Source organism: Triturus cristatus, chromosome 4_1, assembly GCF_964204655.1.
Source record: "Triturus cristatus chromosome 4_1, aTriCri1.1, whole genome shotgun sequence".
NCBI lineage: Eukaryota > Metazoa > Chordata > Amphibia > Caudata > Salamandridae > Triturus > Triturus cristatus.
Genome location: NC_140585.1, coordinates 333,095,367 through 333,120,589, shown reverse-complemented (window position 1 = coordinate 333,120,589; position 25,223 = coordinate 333,095,367). Strand labels below are relative to the sequence as shown.

At 45.9% G+C, this 25,223-nt stretch overlaps 1 protein-coding gene across 2 annotated transcripts in view; it reads left to right on the top strand.

Annotated features, from left to right (window-relative positions):
- The first annotated feature begins 7,477 nt into the window (after positions 1 to 7,477).
- Positions 7,478 to 25,223, top strand: part of TEX52 (testis expressed 52) — a 176,715-nt gene continuing 158,969 nt past the window's right edge. Inside the window, exon 1 of one of the 2 annotated variants that reach the window (XM_085650542.1) lies at positions 7,478 to 7,802. In XM_085650542.1, the coding sequence (XP_085506668.1) occupies positions 7,785 to 7,802 (18 nt within the window). In that variant the 5' untranslated portion in view covers positions 7,478 to 7,784. The remainder of the gene's footprint in view (positions 7,803 to 25,223) is intronic. The other variant, XM_085650543.1, reaches the window with a different exon arrangement.

The following is a 25,223-nucleotide window of genomic DNA, read 5'->3' as shown; positions in this document are numbered from 1 at the left end:
GCACTCAGCACACTACTTACAAATATAAATATGTACAAAAAACTGGCAGAAGTTATTAAGCTTACCTCTGAATTGCTGGTAGACAGGAATGGAGTGGGTTGTTGCGCTCTGTCTCCAGGGTCACTTTGAATTTGTAAAACTGCATGAAAACCTTGCACGCAAGATGGGACAGCTGCGAATAGGTTAGAGGTCGAAGTTCTACATTTAGAAGTAGGGCTCAGCACAACATTTGCTTTGACATTTCGACATTTGAAAGACGAAATGGCAGGGCAGGGACAGAGGTTTTGCTTACTTGTTTTTTTTGCAAAAGCAAGTTTTTGTTCACTCATATGAAGAGATTGAATAATAATGGTATATGTGAGCTCTTATTAAGACAATGGCTCTGCCATATGTATTGCACTAATGCTTTCAGGGCTGAATTAAGGAAGCAATGGGATTTAGTTTGAATTCATGTGCCCTCGTGTTACACTTGTACATTTGCTAAAGGAATATGTTCTTTACCTAGCTCAATGTGCTATTTAGCTCCTCAGAGTTTGTTTATGCCCAGTTGCTACAAATTGGGGTTGATGGTGTTGACAGAATGAAACCTGTTACAGGTTTCCTACTGTCAAAAATGGGGGAAGGAGGCTAGCTCCTCTACAAATTAAGGGTAGGCAAATTTGTTTTCTCTCTCTTTTTCTTAATTTCTTTTGAGCCTGTCTAAACTGTCTGTGAAATAGCCATGAGACATTTAATTGGCTATTCAGTAATACTGTTTTAAACATTATTAGCATTAATAAAATGAATAAATAAATTTGCTATGTTACTTCCCATCCTGTCTGATGAAATTATGAAAGGATGAGTAGTCTAGATTGCTGTTTCCTTATTTGATCTTTAAGGGGAACTAGCTGTGGGTAGTTTTTGTTCTGAAATTCTCAGGTGATAACACCACTATTGTTTGTTATTCTCATGCTACATACAGTTTTGCAAGGGCATTGCTAGTTTTTATTAGCTAGTCTGTGTAAATAAACTGACAGTCCTAACTAGAGCTGATGTTGCATAGTTTGGATTGTGAGAAATAGAATGCAGGGAAGATGCCCATCTGATCCTTAGCAAACATTTTTGAGGAAAATATTGTTTTATAGGAGTCTGTTTGTCACAAGATGTTCTGCTGGAGAAAATGTACCTTTGAAACAAGGGTTGCTTCAGAGATCCTAGCATCAGGCCTCTGAATCCTGGGCCCAAAGTGGCTGTAAAGTCTTCACCTTTGTTGGTCAAGAGATACCTGGGCACACTGAATGCAATCTATGGCCCCAACGAAAGAGCAGTGTGCCAGCAGAGCAATACAGAAGTTAGGCAAGGACTTGAGTTCAGGGTACAGGTGCTGTGTCTCTGGTGCCTTTTAGATTAAAGTGAAGAAAACTGGTGCACTGCCCGAGACACTGGACAGGATCGCTGAGAGCATTTGCCCTGGTGGGTGATTGCCCTATCCTGAAGAAACTTTCCCTTGAAACTGGGCCGTGATTCATGAGTTGCGAGTTGTGCAGCTCCACCGTGGGAACAACAAGAGCCTGCCTGTGAGGCTCAAACAGACACAGGGAGAAGACTCCCCTCTGGTTGGTTGTACAGCGGCTTTAATTTCCCAAGGACTTTTTTCTTTTTTGTTGAAAATGTACCCCATTGGTCATCCCATTTTTGAGGCGGAGCAGCCCTTTGCAGCTCTTCGTCCTAATTCTCATGGTCCTATGTAGTCCTCCTGGTCCTCTGGATCCAGGATCATTTTTGTAATATGTCTGACTGCTTTCATAATTGTATTAGGAATAATTGTTTATTCTGCGAGAGAAAAGTTCATCTGGGCAATTGACAAATGTTACTTTGCCCTTTCCTTGATTGATACTCTAGCCCTGATAATGGAAACGCTGGAAAAGTCTAGCGAAAATGTTTTATTAGATATGTGCTGTTGGCTATTTTGAAGTTGAAATTGATGGTCACTGAAATGTATAGGAGCCTTGAAAATGTTTTTACTGGATGGTTCTAGGATTTGCTTAGGACTAGAAAGCGAATAGTTCTGTTTCTGATTATAGTAATTACTCTCTCCTGCTATCTGTATGACTCAATGCTCTGTTCCCTTTGTACTCCTGCTTATACATACCAGCTTAGCAATATTTAGAATAAGAAATGCCCACCAAGCAATGAATTAGGATATTGATAAATTTTATGAAAAAAATTAATATGCATATTTCCTACTGGATTATAGGAATGTCTTTAGCTCATGCTAAAAGGACCATCTGTTGAAGATTGCATTAATCTCTTAGCATGAGCTGAAAGCCATTTTGTACTTGGCAGCCATTTTAGTTAGCTATGTGCTGGCCATTTGCTGTTTCCCTCTCCCAGAGTCTTGCACATGCTCAGATTTTCTTAGCTAGTAGAATGCACCTGTTCCTAGTATAGAACTGTCAGGCTGTTCTAACTGATGTCAGCAACTTATTACTACTCCTACTTGTTGACTGTGCAGTTTCTGTATGACCATCTATGTGACCATCTATGTGCATAACTCTTCTCATGTGTACTTGTACTGCCTTTTTTCAGACCCTGTGTGGGTATATAATGCCCCTGTTCTCTGTACTCCTTAGACATGCCTCCTACAGTGATTTGTGAATTCTGTATGACACATTTTTCCCTCTTTAGAGGTTAAAGGAATAAAAAGATGTCTTTTATATTACAGCTTCTGTGCCAATCTCTTCTTTGTTGGTTTAAAAGGACCAGGTGTATCAGTGAAGCCCCAGATTAGGTTTTGATTTCTTCACCAGTATAGATATGAATGCTTTAAAAAACTTGCATAGAAAGCCATTGGGTCCTAGTACCTTTCCAGGGGTCATGTCCTATACTACTATGGTTAACTCTTCTAGTGTGATGGGGGATTCCAAGGAGTCGCGTGTAGCCACTGAAATAGTTCTCGGAGGAATGTCTCTAAAAAAAAAAGTCCTCTATTTAGGAGCTAGTTACAGATTCTCGCGTGGTGTAAAGGATTTGATAGTATGTGGCGAAGCATTGGGTACTTCAGCTGGATAAGTAAGGATGACGTCTATGTGTGATTTAATCGTGGGAATCTGTATAGGTTTCAGAGAGTGTTGGCACAGCCTGTGTAGGAGTTTACTGCATTTATCTCCCCACTGGTATATCCTACTGTGTGGCGAGCAACATGGATTTGGCCTCTTCCAACAATTCTTCTCTATACTGCTGCTGTAACAGAGTTAGCTGTCTACGGGGACTAGCCCCATCTCTTTACCAACCCTGTCTCTCCAATTCCATTATTTTGGCTTCTATTTGGAATCGTTTTTGCTTTTGATGACGTTTCTCTGCTGCACAATGGCTTATGTCGAAGCCTTGAATTGTGTGCTTCATCGCCTCCCAATAGTGTTATGGCAGAGGAGGTCGATCCTTCATTAAGTGATAAGTAATCAAGTACTGCCTTGTAAAGACATGATAAGTATGTTGGGTTGTGTAGGTGCCAAAGGGCTGTCAACTAAAGGGAGGTCTCTTAGGGCCAAGATGTTGTTGTGCCTGTACCAGTGAATGATCTAATAGGCCGCGGGAAAGAATTTCCGGCTTAGATACCCAGAGGGTATGTTCACGGGTGACAAACAGGTAGTCTAATCTGGAAAAGGAGTTATGTAATGCTGAAAAGTATTTATATCCTACGGTTGTGGGGTGTAGTGCTCTCCACGCATCAGTCCATCCATCCCAGCAGCTCCACCATAGGACTCAGTCTGGATATCTTGAGTGAATCAACTGTGGTAGATTGCCGCCATATATCTCATTCTGGGTGTAGTACGTTGTTCCAGTCCCCTCCAACTAATGCTAGACCATCCGGTATAGATGCCCACAAGTCTACAATGCGCTCAATGAAAATGTGAGAGAGGGGGTGGAGCGTATACACTACCAAGCACTATATATTCGTCCCCGATTTTCCCATATATGAAAATATATCTGCCTTGAGTTGAGTGTCGGTCCATGTACAGATGTGTGTAAAGGGGACTCGCTTGTGGAAGTGTGCCGTCTGCAAGACACACTGGTGCAGGGACACCCTTCGTCCACGGGTTCAAACAAGTAAGGAGAATCTACACTGGAGTGAAGTAAGAATCAGCCAATTTATTAACACTCATGAGTGGGGGCTCCGTCCAAGGACCACCAAGAGGCACTCAGGGAGGAAGCACACTGAGCAATGATTACATGGGTTTTTATAGGAGGAGATCACAAACAGGGGATGCCCAATGGTGTAAATAGAGCTTGAGAAAGACGCACACAATGAGGTGATACAAACACCAACAGCCTTGGTGTTCAAGCAACTTCCAGTCTTGGAGCTGCATAACAAGATGCACTATCTATGTACACTCTATTCATGGTTTAACCATTGACAGGAAACTTCGAGCAGACGACGACTGATCTTTTGTGCTGCTTCTGCGAGTACAAATATTTCGCAATACCCCAATCTGGTTTCTTTGCACACGATTGTGCAGGGGGAGTGCCAAGGACAGAGCAGGGGCTGGCAAAGAGGACAGAGAAAATGGATGACGCATAGGTCAACACAACAACGAGAAGAAGTCGGGTTTTTTTTACATTTTAACACGCTGATGAATCAATATGGCGGTTTCACTGGACCCTCTTACAATCTCAGAGTGGAATGCATGTATGAAACCGTATCTGGTCAGACAAGGAATTTTTGAACCCATTAAGTGGGTTTCCTGTAGGAGTAGTATATCTGCTCCCAGGCATGCTGCCTGTCTTAAGTACTGCCCCATGCTTAATTTTATTGAGTAGGCCTCGGACATTCCAAGTGATTACATTAAGCTTACCATCAGAACTTGAGGTGCTTGAGTTGTCATACCTACAGATGGATAATGTTATTGAGGGACTAGCGCTAGAGGGTCCGCGTCGTGAGAGATGCAATATGAACTAGCACAACAAACAACCACATGTGGACTGAAACCCCTTCTCAACCCACCACACATCCCCCTCCCACCGCAATACTGAAGAGAATTCCGAAGTATCTGTCGTGGGTGGACAACTGCGCCTGCCCCAACAGGGGGCAGACACGTGGTCCATCCAATGGTTCCCAAAACTTTTCATTGGGGCTAGTGGCACCTAGAGTCTGTGATTGTCTGCTTGGCTGTTGTAGCCCCAGTTCATGCCGGCATGTGTAGTTTGTCTCTTGGATGGATTATTAGCGAATCAGACGGGCCCATGGGTAGATGACATGACCAAGCTGTGTGATTAACTTCTGGTGCCTCCTACTTGCTTACCTCCTCTCGACCTTGTGCGCCAGGATGATCGTGATCTGTCTTAATCTGAGCCCCTTGGTGGCGGTATAAGTGGCTTTTCATGTCGGACCTCATATGTCCACTGAAATACCTCCTCTGGAGTGTTGAAGATAGTGCAATTCCTATAGTGCAATTCCTATAGCTGACTCTCAACCGAGCTGGGAAAAGTAGCATATATGAGATTTGTATGTCTCGGAGTTGTACTTTTACAGAGGTGAATGATGCGCGTTGTTGCTGTACTATCCTAGTATAGTCCGGGAATATCATTACGCGGTGTGAGTCGTGGGTAAGCATGCCTTGTGCACGAGCCAAACAAATGATGGTATCCCTGTCATGGAAATTAAGGAATCGTGCTACGACAGGGCAATTTTTTACTTTTGGAAACATTATAGGTGTTTTGTAACGCATGCATACATTTCTGTTTGATACAAGCAATGTTTGGGGGGTAATATCAGAAAAATCAACAGTAAAGACCTGCCCACCAGACCATAAATCAGGCTCATGAACCTCCAAAAAACCATCCCACACACTATCTTATAAGACCAGCCCCTAGGGCACTGCCTGATTGCCCTATAGGCCAGTCCAACCCTATTGGATACTGATATTCAGTCGAACTTAACTTGATAGTTTAGGAGTACAAACCATTTTTCCTGTACCACTAGTGAGAAAAAAGTCTACAGCCCCTTAAAGTCTGCTAGCACCTAGTAAATGGGTTCCTTTATGTAACATCTTTATGAGTTGTGTGTTTCGGTCCATGTCTGTTGATCATGGTAACTGAGTGTTGAATGTCTTTTATGTCCTCAAGGTTCTTGCATACAGCACATAATGGTGGGTCCATGCCAGTTATTCTGTCCCTGGAGAAGCTACTGGGGTGCACCTTAGATACCTACCGCAATTTCAGCTTTTCTGGTGTTGTTTTTTTGTTAACTGTTTTCATTTATTTTCAAAAGAATCAGCCAAAACATCTGCAGGTGTTTCACATATGTTACAAAGATTAGAGGTGTAAGCATTTAACCAGTATTTGTAAAAATGGAGGCCAAACCATAACGTAAGTCCTTTTGACATTTCCCTCCCCAATCACCTTTTTCTGGTGTTTTTTTATTATATTTAATTTTGTGTGACCCTGCTGAATATCTCTTGGAGAGCTAAACAAGAATTCTTATAGGAAAAAATAAAAACATCCACACTACAGTGAAGATGCAAATTTAAAAAACAAATAAAATCGCATAACTGTCCTCGGAACCCCAAACCCATGTCATACTAAAAGTCAAATAAAGGAATAGGACTATTTGTGAAATCTAACAAGAGGTCGGATGAAGAAGAAGTGGAAGGGTAATCTAGGGTAATCGCAGGGCAGCTGCTGGAAAACCGCAACATTGGCTTTTGCACATAGTGGGAAATATCAAAATGTGGTGTTCTACTGCAGATGGCTCTGGGGCTTGGAACCTCTAGCCTCAAGTCGTCAGCACAGTGCCACAAAAAACAGGCTGACTAGCAACCCTGCGCTATATTGCTTGGCTTAACCTAGGATCCAGAATGTTACTACCAAGGAGAATATAGCAAACAAACACTCGCAGACACTTTAAACATCTCTGTCACAGTCAATACTCTGCCAAACCAGTTTCCATTGATTTAAGGCTGAAAATGAATGATTACAAGTACAATAAAGGGCTACAATAATGCTGCAAAACGTCAGTTTTTATGCTTCAAAATTTGCAAATCTATGCTGCAATATCCTGGGGGTCTGATTATTTCTAATATGAAATATTGTGTGGGCCGGTATCAATCAAGGGAGTATTATAAATCGGGGATTTTGCAAAAACAAAAACCGAGACATTCCGCAAACACAAAAGTAGGACTGCTATTTTGTACCGACAGAGGGTCAAAGTATTACATAATGGACAACATCAAAAACAGACAATGGAGCGAAGTAAATGCAACTTTGACTAAATTGCTTTCTGCTCGTGCTTGCTAACTAATTCTGATCTGGAAGACATGAAAGCTAAGCTTACTTCCATGTGCTCTATCAAGCCTTGCTAAAATGTGGGACGTACTTCCGGCAAATCCGGGACGCCTGCTCACCGCAAACTGAAGTCAACTTGCTCCTGGTGGGGTTCTCCATATTCCGATTGTTCCCTTACCTCACTATTTTATTTAGGCCAAGTCTCATATCTGAACCTGAACCCGCCCCGAAGTACCCAGTCAGAATTGCGACAGAGGCTCGAGTCCAGTTCTCCTGAGCCACAGCCTCTCTCCGTGAAGGCCCGGTGCCACACAGCTTGTTTATGGCCGTCAGTCATCGACACCGGAACTCGTCCCCATGGAGACTGCTCCGGCTCCGTTTGTTTTACTTCCAACGGCAACCACCGGCCTGCGGGAAGAAGCAGCGAAGGATCCCTCGTCACGCGACCACATATACCCCCGACGCATGAACGCGCCTTCGCTTGAGTGAAGGGCGGTGACCCCCCGAGGCCAGGCACCCGGATGCAGAGACCCGCGCGGGTGAGAACTTGAAATTAAAACAGACGGGTTGGGCCTCTGAGACCGTGACACAGATATATCTTGGAATTTTGAACGCTCACTAGCAGACAATTGGGGAGGGGTCGCTGTGTAGCTCCGTTTGTGAGCCAATATACCTCTAGGCGCTAAACGCCTGCAGTGAGACTTAGCTTTAGGTAAAAAATTAAAAAAGAAAAAGCTGTCTTACAACGGTGTTTACAAAGTGAACAAACTTGTGTAACAAAATATTACAACCTACAGATGAGTTCACTTTCTTTAATATTTCTTATTCGTATTACTGCGAAAACGTATGTTTATTGAGACTATTTGTGGGTACTCAAATTATCCCAGTTAAATTAGTGCAGCTCTTGCTACCTCTTTCCCCGCAGACCCCCCTTCCCCCCAAAATAGTAATATTCCCTTTTACTCTACTAATAGCATGGAATAATACCACTTTGTATCACTTGGAACTTGAAACGGGTTTATTTATAATGTCTGTCAGGCTCGAACTGGCAGGGCAATCTGGCCGTGCCAGAAGTGCTGGTCTGACGCGTCGGTGTGTGGGTCTAAGGAGACGATTTGTACTGTTAATTTCCCTGATAAAGCCACAAACATTACCTGCAGCAAGCACAAATGCGCGCAACCTCACATAATGTGCAAAACACCTATGCAGCGTGTCGTTACAAGCTCAAAACTTCCCCTCTTTCCAAAGGAGGAACACTTTTTTTTTTTTTCCTCCCCCTAATGATGTCCAGTTTCAGGAGGCGGCTCCTCGGTTAGCGGGGGAGCTTCGCTCAACTGCTTTAAAGCAGTGCAAAGTGAAAATAAAATGATAATAACGGAAATGTCTTTATCGTTTTATTTTTAGTACTGCAGAGCAACCAGGTTCAGGGCGGAGTGGCCTCCCCTGACATTGAGGCCGGAGGAGGAGTGGTGGCTGCACCTTAAGTCCTCTCGTGCCGGCCAAACCGCCATGTGCACTGCGCATGTTCTCCACAGGCTGCATTGTACAGCCTTAGTGGTGAACATGCCCAGTCCCCGTCTGAGCGCTGAGCCACAGCGCTCATACCAATCACAAAGCTGCTTAAGGCAGCGTTGTGATTGGTCAGGGGAGTCTGGGAGCTTCCTGGTTTCTGCTTGGAGTAGAGACGGCGACTGGCGTCGGCGATCGCCACGTAAGTTTGCCTTCCTTTTTTTTTTTCCTAACCCACCCCCTCCTTCCCCCAACCCCTCGCCACTGTTTCTAACCAGCCGCCACTCGTCCAGTTTTAGTTTGGTGCCCGGGCTATTTTCTGTCTAAGTCAGCCACTGATGTCTGTCACTCACTGTGTATAATTTATTGATCTTGCTCGTATTGGAGAGCGAAAGCAAGAGTTTTAGATGGTGCTGTTTTTTTGGAAGGCACCATTGCTTGTTATGTAATGAAAGTTGAAACTGCAACATCCGTTTAGTTATAAATATTTCGGTCCTCTGGCTAGGACGACCACCTGGCATTGAGGCAAATTCTGAGCAGTGAATGGAAAAATTAAAAAAAAAATTCTGGACAAAAGGTACATTTTATGGACACATCAGAGTGGGTCAGGCAATAATATTAAATTCAGTAGACACAAGTAAAAGTCAAAAAAGGTTTATTTTCTTTCACTTGAATAATACATAGCAGTTCTGAGCAAACATTCACATGTAGCTGGCCTTATTTAAAGACCAAAAATTTAGCAGACGCACATTGTAAGCATACTTTGACAACTAACATAAGGGATTACTGTAACAGAATACTGCCCCTTTACCAGGAATGATAGTACTTGAAGCAGTGCACTGTTGATGAATGTGTACTTCCAGCTCATAGGCAGTAAGTAGCATTACCATTCTCGTGGGAGTGAAATGTTGAGTAAATGTTTACATAAAACTTGAGGGAGATGCCGTGGCGTAGCAAGCAGGAGACGGTCTTACCCCTGGGCAGCACGAGTTTTGGGGGCGACCGCCTCCCCCCGCCTGCTCTTAGCTGCGGCAAACGCAGGATTCACCAATACACAACCGCTTTTAAGGTCCACTGCGAGGCGGCAAACGCAAGGACTGCCACCGGCGGCCAAAGTTCTACTAGCTATGCCACTTGGGAGATGTCCATATATGTGTGGGTATTTCATGGTGATTGTTTCTTACAAAAGTAGTGTAGGGTTTCAGCAAACATCCCCTTAATGCTATTTGCTCTGCCGCTGCATCCATTAGCCTAGACTCAGTCTCTGGTGGTAGTGTCAAACTCTTGTAGAAGCACTAGCAAATCCAACAGCTTTGACGTTGACATATGAATGCTCACAAAAGCAATAAACAAGCCTGCCGCAGTTCAAAATAATTTAAATAGGCTTACTTTGTGTAAACAGTGCATGGATGAGATAAAGAATTGAATGTGTAATGTTAATGGATACTTTTGAGATGTAAAATAATCCTTCATGCATTCCAAAGGAAGCAATCAGAAACTCCCAATAAAAAGAAGATGAGACTAAAATACTCCTAGGGTCAAATCAAAGAAAAGATTGACAATGTAGCTGAAGGTACCCGAGGCAAAGAAGCTAATGGCTGAAGAACGCTGAACGAATTATTTGTCACACCTAAAAACATGAATGAGATGCAGAAAAGGAGCACATATACCAATTTTAAAAAATCCCACACGTTCATTTCGATCATCAAACCAGGGATGTGCTAACCAGCACACCACAATGCACTCTAGAGTACACCCTTACTCTACTGTGTCATGTACCACAACTAATGGCATAAGCACCAGCCAACATAAGACAAGGCACTATCACTTACAGAACAGTGCACTGCCACCCTCCGCATGTTTAACTACAACCCTAGGCACAGTGCTCCACCTAACACTGTGTAGTGTAACCGCCCCAATTTCAAAGTGAAGCACCAGCATCACACACAGCACAATGCACTACTTCAACAAAAGAGTGCAACATCGGCCGCCGCACAATGATTCCCAACATTCAGTACACTCCACCACCATCCAAAGAACAGTGAACCACAATCTGCGGCATAGTGCACCGTTTGACAATGCACACTGCCTGGTTATCCCCAGTTTTGAAGCAGCGGTTCAGGTAATGCATCTGAAAAGCACAAATGCTCCATCATTCTGTATATCCATCAGCGCATTCACCAAGATCCTTCCATCCATTTACACAGATTCATCCATCCATAACTTCATTCAGGCACCCATCGTCCATCCATCTGTCCACTCACCAAGATCCATCCTGATCTATCCTTCATCCAAGCTCCCACCTATCCATTCTTCCATCTGTGCACCCAACAAGAGCCATCCATTTACCCATATTCATTCATCCATCTTCCCAATCACCTATCCTGTTGGTCCATCCATTCATGTATTCATCCATGCAGGCACCCATGTCTATCCATTCATCTACCTATTCATCTACCTAGCCATCCATTCTTCAAGACTCATCCTTCCATTGATCCATCAATCTTCCTGACCAATGCAAACATCTATTCAGCCATCATCCCATTTATCTTCTCCATCCATGCCCACACTCCCCATCCATTCAACAATCCATCCACCCGCTCATCCATCTATCCCTCTGTTCATCTATCAATCCATGTACGTATCTACTTCAAACAGTAATAATTGAAGCCTCATGATGCTTAAGTTAAAAGAAAAGCTGCTACGCAAGTAAAAATCTTATGCCATGTTATAGGAGAGGAAAACAGTAAAACAAAGAAAATACATTCCCAAACCATAATAATAAAAGCCAGGAAAACAGTTTAAATATCCTACTTTGTTAGTCTGTTTTAAAAAAAAAAACTATGTCTCTCTTCCATTCAGTGCTCAATAACCTTTGAGGCTGCACTAAAAGGCAGTTCTGATATCTGCATCCCGTAGCTGCCAGCTGAATAATCTGCCAGTAAACTGTAACAAGCATTTGCAATGCAATAGGTCTCGCATTTATGCGAGTATGATCTATTGACATTGCAAATAACAATGCCTTTTTGTTTTCGTATTTAAAACATAAATAAAAGGCATTGTCATTTACAATGCCAATAGCTTAAACTCGCGTAAATGCAAGACCTATTGCATTGCAAATGCTTGTTTCTTAAGTCAAGGGAGGCTAGTGCTAAAAATGTGTATAATACACAGCTTTCCTTACATTTAAGTGTGTACTCTAGATAAAAACAGAGATATGCTTTGAACCCATGGGTTTACTGAATTGTACACTTTCAGGTGCAGAAAGAAGACGATGCACAGAGCCGGAGGACAGGAGTTGCTGCTTGTGACTGAACTGCAGACTTTGTGGCTGGGAGACCTGGGTTCAAATCCTGGCTTCTCCTCTTATCCCCAAACTGATCTGTGAGCAATTAAAAACCTGTCTCCAAGGCATTCCAACCCTGCCAACAGTAGTAGATTTACTCCTGACAAGGGCATGAGAAAAATCTAATCCTAAAGTGAGAACGAGTGCAGAAAACGTCCAAATTGGTGGTGACTAGATGAAGGCACATCTCCAAGGGGGGAAATAGTTTTGCTGTGGAGAGGAAAAATGTACAAGTGCACACATGGAAAGGCATTGCCGCATGGAATTATACACCAAGTACCATTATGCATTGATAAACTCTAGGGACCCAGCAGCTGTTCCAAGTGCCTAGAAGTACTCCTGCAAAGGTTTGTGAATGCCTACAATATGGAAATCTACACCCATGCGACGGTGTACGCCCGTGGGTGCAGATTTCGTATATGTTTTCTTCTTTTGTGATGACTCTGGCCCAAGGTTTGAACATCTCACCCTCTGCTGTTTCTTTCTCATGGCAGTCCATCTACTAGCGGGCAGAAGCCAGAAGGGAAAGAACAGTGAGAAGGGGTGGGGTGGGGGGGTCTGTGTGGGGTTGCCATGCTCTGGAGCAGCCTCCCATTATAACAGGCAGATTGAGCCCCTTTACATAGCAGAGCCCCCTAAAAAGCCCGGCTCACGCTAAAATGATTCATTAGCATACCTCAATGTCTCTTGAATAGGTCACGAGGCACGCCGCAGCGAACGCTGTGCTCTCCAGAAATTCCTTGCAGTAAGTACACCAACCGCAGATCGCCTCCACATTACAGCGCAGTCACACATCTGTCTAGTTTAACATTTTCTTCCATTCTTGGTCCAAGTGTAGATTCCGTTTCCCACGCTATCTGAAAAGTATGCATTTTAGTACAAGTTCACCTGTTACTCCCACGCAACCCTGGAATTTAAGAATTCCCCTCCTCCGCAGTCATTCTTTCTCTGCTGATGAAGTTTTACAATTTTCCGGCTCACCAGGCAGTGCTTACATTAGGGGTGCTAGGAAAAGCAAGGAAGGAGTTCCCCCAAACCGGAAGTCAAGGTTCCACCTCATAAAATGGCGGCCGGAGAACTACATGCCAATGTCTTGCTTGAGGCTTATGCTACACAACGGCCCTGAACACACAATATTATTGTGGCTCTCAGGTGGCAAAGTGTGGAAAGAACTCAGTAAATGTTTAACAAACAGGTCACAGGTTCGAATCCCAGCATGGTGTCTGCACAGTCTCAGCCCTCGCAGGGCAACAACATGAGTACTCTCCAGGCCCGGCTCCAGGAATTTTTATTTGGGTGGGCCAAGGGTGCATTCGGGTGGGCCACTGCTGGCCCGATTTAGTGCTTATATATCTAGCCAGGCCTGGTTCTGGGCACTCTTATCTCGCCTTAGTCTTACAAGGCCCAATAAAACACCCTCTTTTCCAAGTCTCTTTCTAAATGTTATCACTCTCCAAAAGTGTGTTTTTTCCATGTAATGTCCCTTTGATGGGAAGAGGAGGTTTCTAAGGTGGGAGTATCAGGCAAGTGACACTACTCGGGCTCCCTCTGTGCGAGCTTTCAGGGACAATCCCTCTTCATTACTACCTACCCCTGATTCTGCAGCGCACTCCCTTACTGGCTTGATTATCCACTTTTCTACCACCCCTCTCCATTGCACCTTATCTCACAGCTGACCTAGGGCCCCAGCCCAAATTCAGCCACCATTCAGTTCCACTTTCATTATTCCCAGTAGAAAACAATTGTAAAATCACCTTCAAACTTGAAACATTGAATATAGCAGTGAATGTAATTAGCACACACTTTAAAGTATGCTCCACAGTTGTCCTAATCACCGGATTGTTAATTACATAACAAAAACAGAAAGGCAATGATAGGGCCGGCTTTAGCGCTGGTGTGGAAGTCTTTTTTGGCGCCCCACCAATGACATCTTTCTCTGTAGATAACTTAACTACCACCCTCCAACATTGCCCTTCATCTCTCCGTAGCCCCTCCCCCTCATGGCCTTCTCCTCAGATTCCCTCACTGCCACCCTCCACCAGCGCCCCATATCTCTCCGTAGTTCCCCTAGACCCCCTCCTCGGATTTTCTCACTGCCACCCTGTAGGAGAGTAGGGTCTGCTATCCTATGGTCACCCCAAATTTTTGCTTTTTGCTTCACTGGTTTTTGACATATTGAGGCTGTGGGCCTGCTAATCAGACCCCCAGCCTGCTGTTCTCTCTACTAAATTGACACTATGCACTATAGGTGCAAAACCAATTGGAATTGGATTACCCTGTAAGCCCCTGTACCAGTGTACACTAGGTACCCAGGGCATTGGTGTATCTAAGGCCTACCAGGGGCTGAAGCCTGTATTGTGCCACCCCTGGCCTGGCCTAACAATTTGACACAACTGGCTGATCACTCAGCTGGGGTAAGTTGGTGTATCCACCTCTTACTTAGGTGTAGTATACCTATACCTAACCTTAAATGGGACACATGTTAACCTATAAGTCACTCCTATGGCAGGCCTTAACAATCCTGAAGGCAGAGTGCTTGGTTCCATGTGAGATGGTGCTCTGGCATGAGCTGAGCCTGTCTGCAGTGGTCGGAACAACTTCCTTCTACCGTTTCCAGATATCGCCATACCATATACTCTTAAGTGCATTATGAACCTCGCGGTTAAATGCTATCTTTGGTTTGGCTTTATCAAAACATGTCGAGTAAGGTGTCATACGAATTGGAATACTAACCCCTCGCCAATTCTGGCAACGGGGTTAGCATTCCACCCTTCTAGAGGGACACGACATGTACAGATCCTGAAACCCGGGTAAAATCAGACATAGCCTCAGCTCCACAAAATGGATGCTGCCACCACCGACACAAGTCTGCCCTCCTGCTGCTGGGAGTCCTTCCAGCTTGGGGGACGTGGACAAAGGGTTTCCTGCCAGGGGAGGTGCGAGCACCACCCCAGACAGGATTTTGTGTATTGGTCAGGTAGGGCTTGAATAGAATCAGACATGCGTGAGGCTCACAAGGAGCCTTGGTGCATATGCCAGTTCAAACCGGTCCTGGGGCACACCAGCCCCAGACCTGGGGCGAGCTCGACAAAGGATTGGGGGTGTAACCACCCCCCTTCCTGGTCCCACCCTTAGGGAGGGACCTAGCAGGTAATCCGGCCCCTAGAATCCGCTTAAAGGTAGGAGCTGTGTCCTAAGACTTCAGACATCCTGGAATCAACTTAACACTAAGAAGAAGACGGGAACTTCGACGTTCTGCTGCACAGAAGACTGAAGGAAATCTCCCCTATGGTCAGGGAGTGACCATCTTGCTAACGCAAGCACCAACCAGCGAATCGACGTCTGCTTTGCCGCCGCCTCCCGCCGGAGCCCGAGCCCAGAGACCGACAAGAACTGGACCTCCAGACCTCTCACAGCCCGACCCACAGTCCCTGCAAAGAAGGAACCCGTGGGGGCACCGAGACACGTGGAGCCAGCCATCTTGGAAGACACTTGACAAGCTGCAAGCGCGACAACAGAGGCTCCCTCCGAGTTGTGCTTTGGGTCCTGAGAAGCCCAACATCCGAGCAGCATCTGCACCAAAGGTGAGCCCTCCAGCATCTCCACGATCTGTGTGGGGCACCTCTGCACTTTGCGCCTCGACTCGACGCGCCTACCCGGTCCCTGGCCCGTTGGCTAGTGGCCATCTTGGCGAACCTATTTGAAAACTACGACGCTGGTCTGGTTGCTCCAGACTGGCCCCTGCTTCCCTCCAAAGGAGCAGCCCCTCTGACCTTGCTGGTCAGAGCTAACAGCTTTCTTCGATTCCTGCAACTCCTGCTTTTGCCAAGGCTTGTTTGCGTCTTCGAAGTCGCCGACAGCGAGAGCCTGCATGGGACAGCTCGTGAACCGACTCCTGGCCGTCGTCGACCTTCAGGGACCACGTGGCTGCAGAGACAAGCTACACCTCTTCACCTGTTTGCACCCGACATCGCCTGGTACCTACCTGGTGCCACGCTGTCACTGGCTAGTGACTGTGAACACTGTCCCCTCTGCTTACAGGTCTTCTACACTTCCGATCCATCCTTGGATCCACCGCATCTCTTCTGGACCGGCCGCCTGCAGCATCTTTGTCATCAGGCTCCATTGAACAGATAGACGAAACCCGACGCACTTCGAGACCTATGCACCCGCTTCCTGTGGGTGAGGTAAAGCTGGCACTCTGGTGCACAAGCGTAGAGTGACATCTCTAGTGTCTAGGTTTGAAGTCTTGAGTTCGTAGTCCAACCAGAAGACCCTTCTAGCAGTAAATTTTGAACATTTACGCACCCATTGAAAATCTATGGGAGCCCGCGTGTAACTTTCCTCACTGCACACGCTACCCGTGGACCTCCTGGTCACTAACTAAAGTTAGCTCCTTGTAGGCCCAGCGATTCTAGAGGCCCTAGGCCTTCTCCCTTTCCTGTTCGTGGTACTTATACCACTATTTTTGTATATGGTTTGAGCGGCCACCAGGGCCTATCCATATAAAGTGCAACTTCTGTATATTGTAATACTTTCTTGTTTAACGATTTGTGCTCCTGTGCTCATAAAGAGTCTAGGGGATACTTTGAGTAATAAATACATATATATTTTGAATATATATCTGTGTGGTGTCCTTTCATTGGTATAAAGGGGGGTTACATATGGTAAAACAGCTTGCTTAACACGCTTAAACGAGTTTAGCCTCAAAGACTGCTTAGCCTACACTACCACTAGGGCAGCTAGTCCGAAAAGGTTGACTTACAACCACACCATAAGGGTTGCTTGGCATGGTACAAGGTGGTCACTTTAACTAGTGAACATCATATACCAGGCCAACTTCTCATATTGGTGAGCAGCGGTTGGATTTAAGCTCGCTGTGTTTTACCTCTGTAATCTCTTTGTTACCAATTGAAAGATCATACAGGTACCGTTAGGTACATATAAAACAAGTTAGTTATATACTTAAGTTCTACTGAACTTAGTTGTTGTAGAGCAAAGGGAGTAGCACACCCTGACTACAACTACTAGATAGGTTTAGTGGGAAAACCCAAGTGTAGGTAGTTGCAACACATCCACCCACACTTAAGAGCAATGGCTGGGGCAGAGGGGTCCAACGTACCCATCTCTGTCGAGAGTGACCCCCAGAGGGCACCATCCATCTTTGCTACCCTAAACCAGAATGAGCTCAGGCAGTTGACTAATTCCAGGGGCCTTAAACAGCCCAGGAGCCCTACCTCTGCTGAACTCAGAGACCTCTTGCAAACTGATGAGGATCAGAGAGCTCTCAAGAAAGCCTCCCAGTTAGGCCCCTTAGGGACTGGAACAGGAGGCCCTCCTTCCGAAGATGCTACTGAAGCACCCCTTCCTAACAGTCGCCCCTTAGTTGAGAATCAGAATACAGATGATGGGGATCAGCATAGGGACAAGGATGACAAGGGGAATGAGCCTGATAGTAGTAGTAATTCTGAGAAATAGCCCAGTGCCAAGTGTTATACTTGGCTCAGCTAACTTAAGGCTATTTGGGAATGACAATGGGTTCCCCCCATTGAACCTCCCTAGTGGACTTAACCAGGGGTTTGGGAGACAGAGGAATCACTCAGGTGACTCTAATGCCTCTCATGCCTCTAGAGGCTCTCAGGGTCATTCCAGAAGAAGGATGACCAGCCCTCAGAGGAGGGAGCATGAGGCCAGAATGCAGGAAGCTCAGCTGAGGATTAGGAAACAGGAGCTAGAAGTAGCCCTGATGGAAGAGAAACTGAACAAGACTAGGCAACCTAGAGAGAGTGGGTCTATACCCACTGGTGGCAGCATTGTCCCTAGGGACAAAGATAGGGTCTTTGATAATAGGAACCTGTCCTAGGTTGTGCCCCCCTACAAAAGTGGGGATGATATCCACAAGTGGATGACTGCTCTTGAGAGAGCCTGCAAAGTACAGCAGGTTCCTCAGGACCAGTGGGCAGCAATCTTATGGCTCTCCTTTGAAGGTAGAGGCAGAGATAGACTCCTCACTGTTAGAGAGGAGGCTGTCAGAAACTACAGAGCCCTGAAGAGTGTCCTTGTTGATGGGTTAGGCTTAACCACTTAGCAGTACAGGTTAATGTTCAGAGATACCCAGAAGGCACAGACTCAGGACTGGTCTGAATATATCGAATGTGCCACTAAGGCTTTGGAGAGTTGGTTGCTGGGAAGTAAGGTTTCAGATTATACAGGATTGTACAATTTGATGATGAGAGAACACATTTTAAATAATTGTCAAAACCAGCAACTGCATCAACACTTGGTTGACTCGGATCTGACCTCTCCCCAAGGATTGGGAAAGAAGGCAGACAAATGGGTCAGAACCAGGGTTAAGCAAAAGAACCAGAACCAGGGCCAAGGGGGTGATCAGAAGAAAACAGACCAAAAGGGTGATCAGAAATCCAAAGACCAGAAGTCTTCAACAGGGCCCCAAACTAGTACTAATGAGGGTGGGTCCCAACAATCTAAAGGAAAGAAGAAAGAAGGTCCAAAGAAACCCTGGTGCAAATCTTGCAAGAATACAACTCACTGGACTAGTGATTGTAAGAAGGGTGGAGCCCCCAACACTGTTGCCCCTAAGGCACCTGCTCCCAGTAGTACTGTTAGCAGTGTTGGTCCCCAGACAAAGGGTGTAGTGGGAATCACTATGGGAACTGAAGGAGATTCTGACTTAGACAGAACCCTTACACAGGCAGTCTTGATCTGTGATGGGGACATGGATTTGTCCCTGACTGTGAGCCCCAGTAATCTGGGCAAGTACAGACAGACTCCATTGATAAATACAAAAGTGGCTCAAGCCTACAGGGACACATGTGCCAGTGTCACTATGGTGACACCAGGCTTTGTGGATCCTGGACAGTACATACCAGGTGAGAATTACCTGGTGACCAATGCCAGCAATACCACTACTTCTCATAGTGTGGCTATTGTTAACTTCTCATGGGGAGGGGTAACTGGCCTCAAAAGGGTTGTGGTTAGTGCAGACCTCCCAGTAGAATGTTTGTTGGGCAATGACCTAGAGAGTTCTCTATGGTCAGAAGTGGAGTACAGGACACATGCAGAGATGTTAGGTATATCACCATATGTCCTTGCTGTGACCAGGTCACAGGCCAAAAAGTGCCTTACTGAACCTCAGGTCTTGGATCCTGGAACAGTGGACCAAGCACCTACCAAGAAGAAGAACAGGAGGGTTAATGCTGTGCCTTCCCCCCTGCCTCCAAGTGATGATCAGTCTTCCCAGGAGGATGATCTAGAGAACCCTGAAGGAACTGTCCCTGAAGAGCTTGAACCTGATCAGGTTGAGTTTCTGGGGACAGGGGGACCTTCCAGGGCTGACTTGGGGCAGGCTCAGTTATCCTGTCCATCTCTTGAACCCCTCAGACAGCTGGCTGCTGCTGAGGCTGCTGGGAATGCTCAAGGTACCCATAAAGTGTATTGGGATGATGGGCTCCTTTATTCAGAGGCTAGAGACCCAAAACCTGGTGCAACCAGGAGGTTGGTTATACCTCTGCAATTTAGGGGCTTCCTTCTTACCTTGGCCCATGATATTCCTCTAGCAGGACACTTAGGCCAGAACAAGACTTGGGACAGGCTTGTCCCTCACTTTCACTGGCCTCACATGAATGAAGATACCAAGGAGTTTTGTCGCTCCTGTGTGACCTGCCAAGCCAGTGGCAAATCAGGTGGCACAACAAAGGTCCCCCTAATACCACTACCTGTGGTGGGGGTTCCCTTTGAAAGAGTGGGAATAGACATAGTGGGTCCCATGGATCCCCCCACTGCATCTGGGCACAGATTTATACTGGTGGTAGTGGATCATGCCACCTGGTATCCAGAGACAATTCCCCTTAGGACCACAACAGGTCCTGTTGTGGCCAGGGCCTTATTGGGAGTATTCTCCAGAGTGGGGTTTCCTAAGGAGGTGGTTTCTGACAGAGGTACCAACTTCATGTCAGGATACTTGACAGCTATGTGGAAGGAATGTGGTGTCAACTACAAGTTCACCACTCCTTATCACCCACAATGCAATGGGCTTGTTGAGAGATTCAACAAGACCCTAAAGGGTATGATCAAAGGATTACCTGAAAAGCTCAGGCGAAGATGGGACACCCTTCTACCCTGCCTTCTGTTTGCTTACAGAGAGGTCCCACAAAAAGGAGTTGGCTACAGCCCCTTTGAATTGTTGTTTGGGCACCCTGTAAGAGGCCCCCTATGTCTGGTGAGGGAAGGATGGGAGTTACCTCTCAAATAGCCTAAACACGACATAGTGGACTATGTACTTGGTCTCCGCTCCAGGATGGCTGAGTACATGGAGAAGGCATCCAAAAACCTTGAGGCAAGCCAGGCCTTACAGAAAGCTTGGCATGACCAAAAGGCTGTCTTGGTTGAGTTTCAGCCAGGACAGAAGGTATGGGTGTTGGAGCCAGTGGCCCCAGCAGCACTCCAAGAAAAATGGTCTGGACCCCATACAATCCTGGAAAAGAAGGGAGAGGTTACCTACTTGGTGGACCTAGGCACTCCCAGGAGTCCCCACAGGGTACTCCATGTTAACAGGTTAAAAGCATATGTTGACAGGGCAGACATGGGCTTGCTCATGGCTACAGATGAGGGACAGGAGGAAGAGAGTGACCCTCTCCCAGAGCTGTTGTCTCAGAACCCTGAAGATGGTTCAGTTGAAGGAGTGACCCTTGGAGGCAACCTCACTGAGCATCAGCAAATTGAATGTAGACAAGTTCTGCAATCATTTCAGCATATGTTCTCACTGATACGTAGTCAAACTGACTGGTGTACCCATGTGGTGGACACCGGTGACAGTCTTCCTGTGAAGAACAAACTTTACAGACAACCTGACCATGTCAGGGACTTTATAAAGGCTGAGGTACACAAAATGCTGGAATTGGGTGTCATTGAGCCCTCAGAGAGCCCCTGGGCTAGCCCAGTGGTTCTGGTCCCCAAACCTCACACCAAAGATGGCAAGAGAGAGATGAGGTTCTGTGTGGATTACAGAGGACTCAATGCTGTCACTAGGACAGATGCACATCCTATTCCAAGGGCAGATGAGCTCATAGATAAACTGGCTTCTGCTAAGTTTTTGAGCACATTTGATTTGACAGCTGGCTATTGGCAAATCAGGTTAGCTGAGGAGTCTAAGGCCAAAACAGCATTTTCAACCCCAGGAGGCCACTACCAATTTTTGGTGATGCCCTTTGGTCTGAAGAATGCACCTGCCACCTTCCAAAGGTTGGTGAATCAAGTCCTTACTGGGTTGGATGACTTTTGTGCAGCATATCTTGATGACATTGCTGTCTTTAGCTCCACCTGGGAGGATCACCTGATCCACCTGAAGAAGGTACTTGAGGCTCTGCAAAAGGCAGGCCTCACTATCAAGGCTACTAAGTGCCAGATAGGGCAGAGTAAGGTTGTGTACTTGGGCCACCTTGTAGGTGGAGGCCAAGTTCAGCCACTGGAGAGTAAGATACAATCCATCAAGGACTGGTCTCCTCCAACCACCCAGACTCAAGTCCGAGCTTTCTTGGGCTTGACTGGGTACTACAGGAAGTTTGTTAAGAACTATGGGTCCATTGTGACTCCTCTTAATGATCTGACATCCAAAAAGATGCCCAAAAAGGTTCAGTGGACAGTAAGCTGTCAAAAGGCATTTGATGACCTGAAGAAGGCCATGTGCTCTGCACCTATCCTGAAAAGTCTTCACTACTCAAAAGAGTTTATTGTCCAAACAGATGCTTCTGAGTTGGGTGTGGGAGCTGTGCTGTCACAACTTAATGTAGATGGTCAAGACCAACCCATTGCTTTTATTAGCAGAAGGTTGACCCCCAGAGAGAAGAATTGGTCAGCTATTGAGAGGGAGGCCTTTGCTGTGGTGTGGGCCCTGAAGAAGCTGAGGCCATATTTGTTTGGCACTCACTTCAAGATTCAGACCGACCATAAGCCCCTCTTGTGGCTAAATCAGATGAAGGGTGAAAACCCCAAACTGCTTAGGTGGTCCATTTCCCTACAGGGGATGGACTTTACAGTGGAGCACCGGCCAGGTACAGACCATGGGAATGCAGATGGTCTCTCCAGGTACTTCCACTTAGGACATGAAGACGAGACTGGTCAAGGCTAGTTTAATGTCCCTGCGTTTGGGGGTGGGGGGGGTTGTGTAGGAGAGTAGGGTCTGCTATCCTATGGTCACCCCAAATTTTTGCTTTTTGCTTCACTGGTTTTTGACATATTGAGGCTGTGGGCCTGCTAATCAGACCCCCAGCCTGCTGTTCTCTCTACTAAATTGACACTATGCACTATAGGTGCATAACCAATTGGAATTGGATCACCCTGTAAGCCCCTGTACCAGTGTACACTAGGTACCCAGGGCATTGGTGTATCGAAGGCCTACCAGGGGCTGAAGCCTGTATTGTGCCACCCCTGGCCTGGCCTAACAATTTGACACAACTGGCTGATCACTCAGCTGGGGTAAGTTGGTGTATCCACCTCTTACTTAGGTGTAGTATACCTATACCTAACCTTAAATGGGACACATGTTAACCTATAAGTCACTCCTATGGCAGGCCTTAACAATCCTGAAATTATAGTAACAATGGGGTAACCCAGTATCCCTCAGAACCTGGGCGATCATATATCAAACAAACAATGGTTCTGTCGGGTATGCACTATTTCTTTAAACATTGAATCAATCAAAGGTTAATTTCATGAAAGACAAATTCTCATAAGCAACACACATAGAGACCAAAAGAGGGGGTATATGAAAAGTTTTATAAATTACTTCATTTATAAATCCCCACATTCAATTTGTATGGCTGTCACTATAAAAAGTAAACTGTAATTTGTGACAAAGTGAAGAGTGGTGCTCAGTGCTATAGTGAGGTGCGTAATATATACAAAGTGACTTTCGTGATAACGACGTTTTAAAAGGCCAGAATACAACGGCTGTTTGAATAGGTCTGTAGACTGAATAAATGAGTCTTTATACAGAGTCTTTCAGCTGGTCCAGGGGATATGTCGACGTTTCAACCCAGGGGGGCATTACTGTCTTAGTCAATGCGGGTCTTCATCAGGACAAGGAAATGGGGGACAGCCTGGAGAATAATAATGTATGGTCAGGTGTGTTGACGCGAGAGGCTGAATAAATCACAGTACGTAGGGTTATGGGGTAAAGGACTCACCAACTGGGGCCCGTGGTGATTCAGAGGGCTGGTGTGTATGCAGTAGCAAAGGGGTACTGCTGGTGTTCTTCCAAAGTGGGTATCCTAATTGGGAAAATTCGCATAATAAGATCTCTAATTGTTTAAATTCGGTGATTTACTGAAACTTAATATCGAGGTTGCGGTTGACTTACCCACTGAAGGGAATCGACCACTGTCTTCCGAATTCTAAAGACCTCGATGTGGTGGAAGGTTACAGGCAATCGTCCTGTCTCTTGTGATCACTCTATGATTCTGCGAAAAAGGGGGGAGGGGATTAGTCACCTATTGTGAGGATCGCATCTGAGCGATTGCGCCATTAGCTGTTATACTACAGCGCTTACCTCAATGATAATGGTGCCAGGAAAAAATGAATTAATTCCGGTCCGTGGGTGCAGGCTAACGTCCTATCTGCTCGAGCTCCGACACCAAGTGTGCCGCTGGGCGTCTATTTCATGGTAGGACAGAGCGCGTGTACGTAGCGTGTGTGGTCGCCTCCAGGGCTCGTTGCTAAGCAACACGCTAAACGTATGACGTACCTCCGTCATATGAGTCAAAGGAAAAGCGTCCTGGTCTTGTTGCTAGGCAACCGGCTACGTGGTGCATGCGACTCAATATGCGTCTATGGTAGGGCAGAGCGCGTAGACTCGGTGCATTCAACTATGTAAGGGGCATTACAATAGAATCTCATCATGAACAGTGAATGGACAGGTGAACTGGGCGCATTCAAGAGTATACGTGGGGCTCTGAGAGGTGTAGAATCATATAGTTAGAATCCCACCCGATGGAGGTCAGGTCAGCGGTTTAGAGCCAGCATGGTTGATTCGGACAAATCATACATTTAAACAACAATATACAATTAAACAAAAATGTACAAACTTTCTTGGATTAAAACAAACCGAGATCAATGCATAGAATCGCTGATACTGCGTTATAAAGTGAGTAAGCTATACATTGTGATTAATGCTACTGAGTTCATGTTTGTGGTCACGACCTGAATGAGTTGAGGATTCTAGAGCGAGGGTGAGTGGAGGGACCCGCAGGCTCAATTGTCGTATGTTTTGTGCATACAGGTAAACAGACATGGGAGACTCAGAGTGTTATAATTATCCCATGTCTCTTTGATCACGTTCAACCCATTAATAACAGAGTTGAGGGAATGGGTGAGCTGAATACATTCAAGTGTATGCGAGGGGCTCTAAACATTTTAGATGATGGGACATGAGAGACTCAGAGTATTAGAGTTGTCCCATTTGTCTAGCGGTCTCTTCAATCTCGTTCAACCCTGTACTGCTCGATTTTTCCGGTCTTATTGTGTTGAAGGGTGATTTAGGTGACTTCAGTCTCTTTCCATTCAAAGTCTAAGGGATAGAGTAGCGTATAGAGCCTATCTATTAGGCACTTCGACATGATCCTGTGTTCTTCCCCATAGATCAGGGTTTGCATACATATCCTAGGGGATAGATTCGTTAGCATTAGGGATAATCTGTTCTGTAGTGAGGGTATTTCATGGAGCCGTGCTGAATTCAGGCCTGGTAGGCCTTAAACGGGAGAGACTCCATCTTTCCTCCTGCTCTGGCAGCTTGGAATGTTTCTAGGTCATAGGCAGTGTTTTAGTTAGGAGGTGTTATTCGCTTGGAGAGAACCGGTTCAGGCCGGCCCTTATCGAAGGATTGTATTTTTCTTCATGCCGAAGACACTACATCAGGCCGGCCGGCTGGGAACGTGTCCTTGGCACGGGGAGGTACAAGAATTTGGTGGGCGGCAGGTTACGGGCTGGAATTTTCCATGAGGAAATACACGTCTATATTAGTGAAAGTTTGAGGCAGATACTGGCACTTGCTTCTAGTCCATAGGCGGCACCTGGCCGTTAGTAGTAAAGC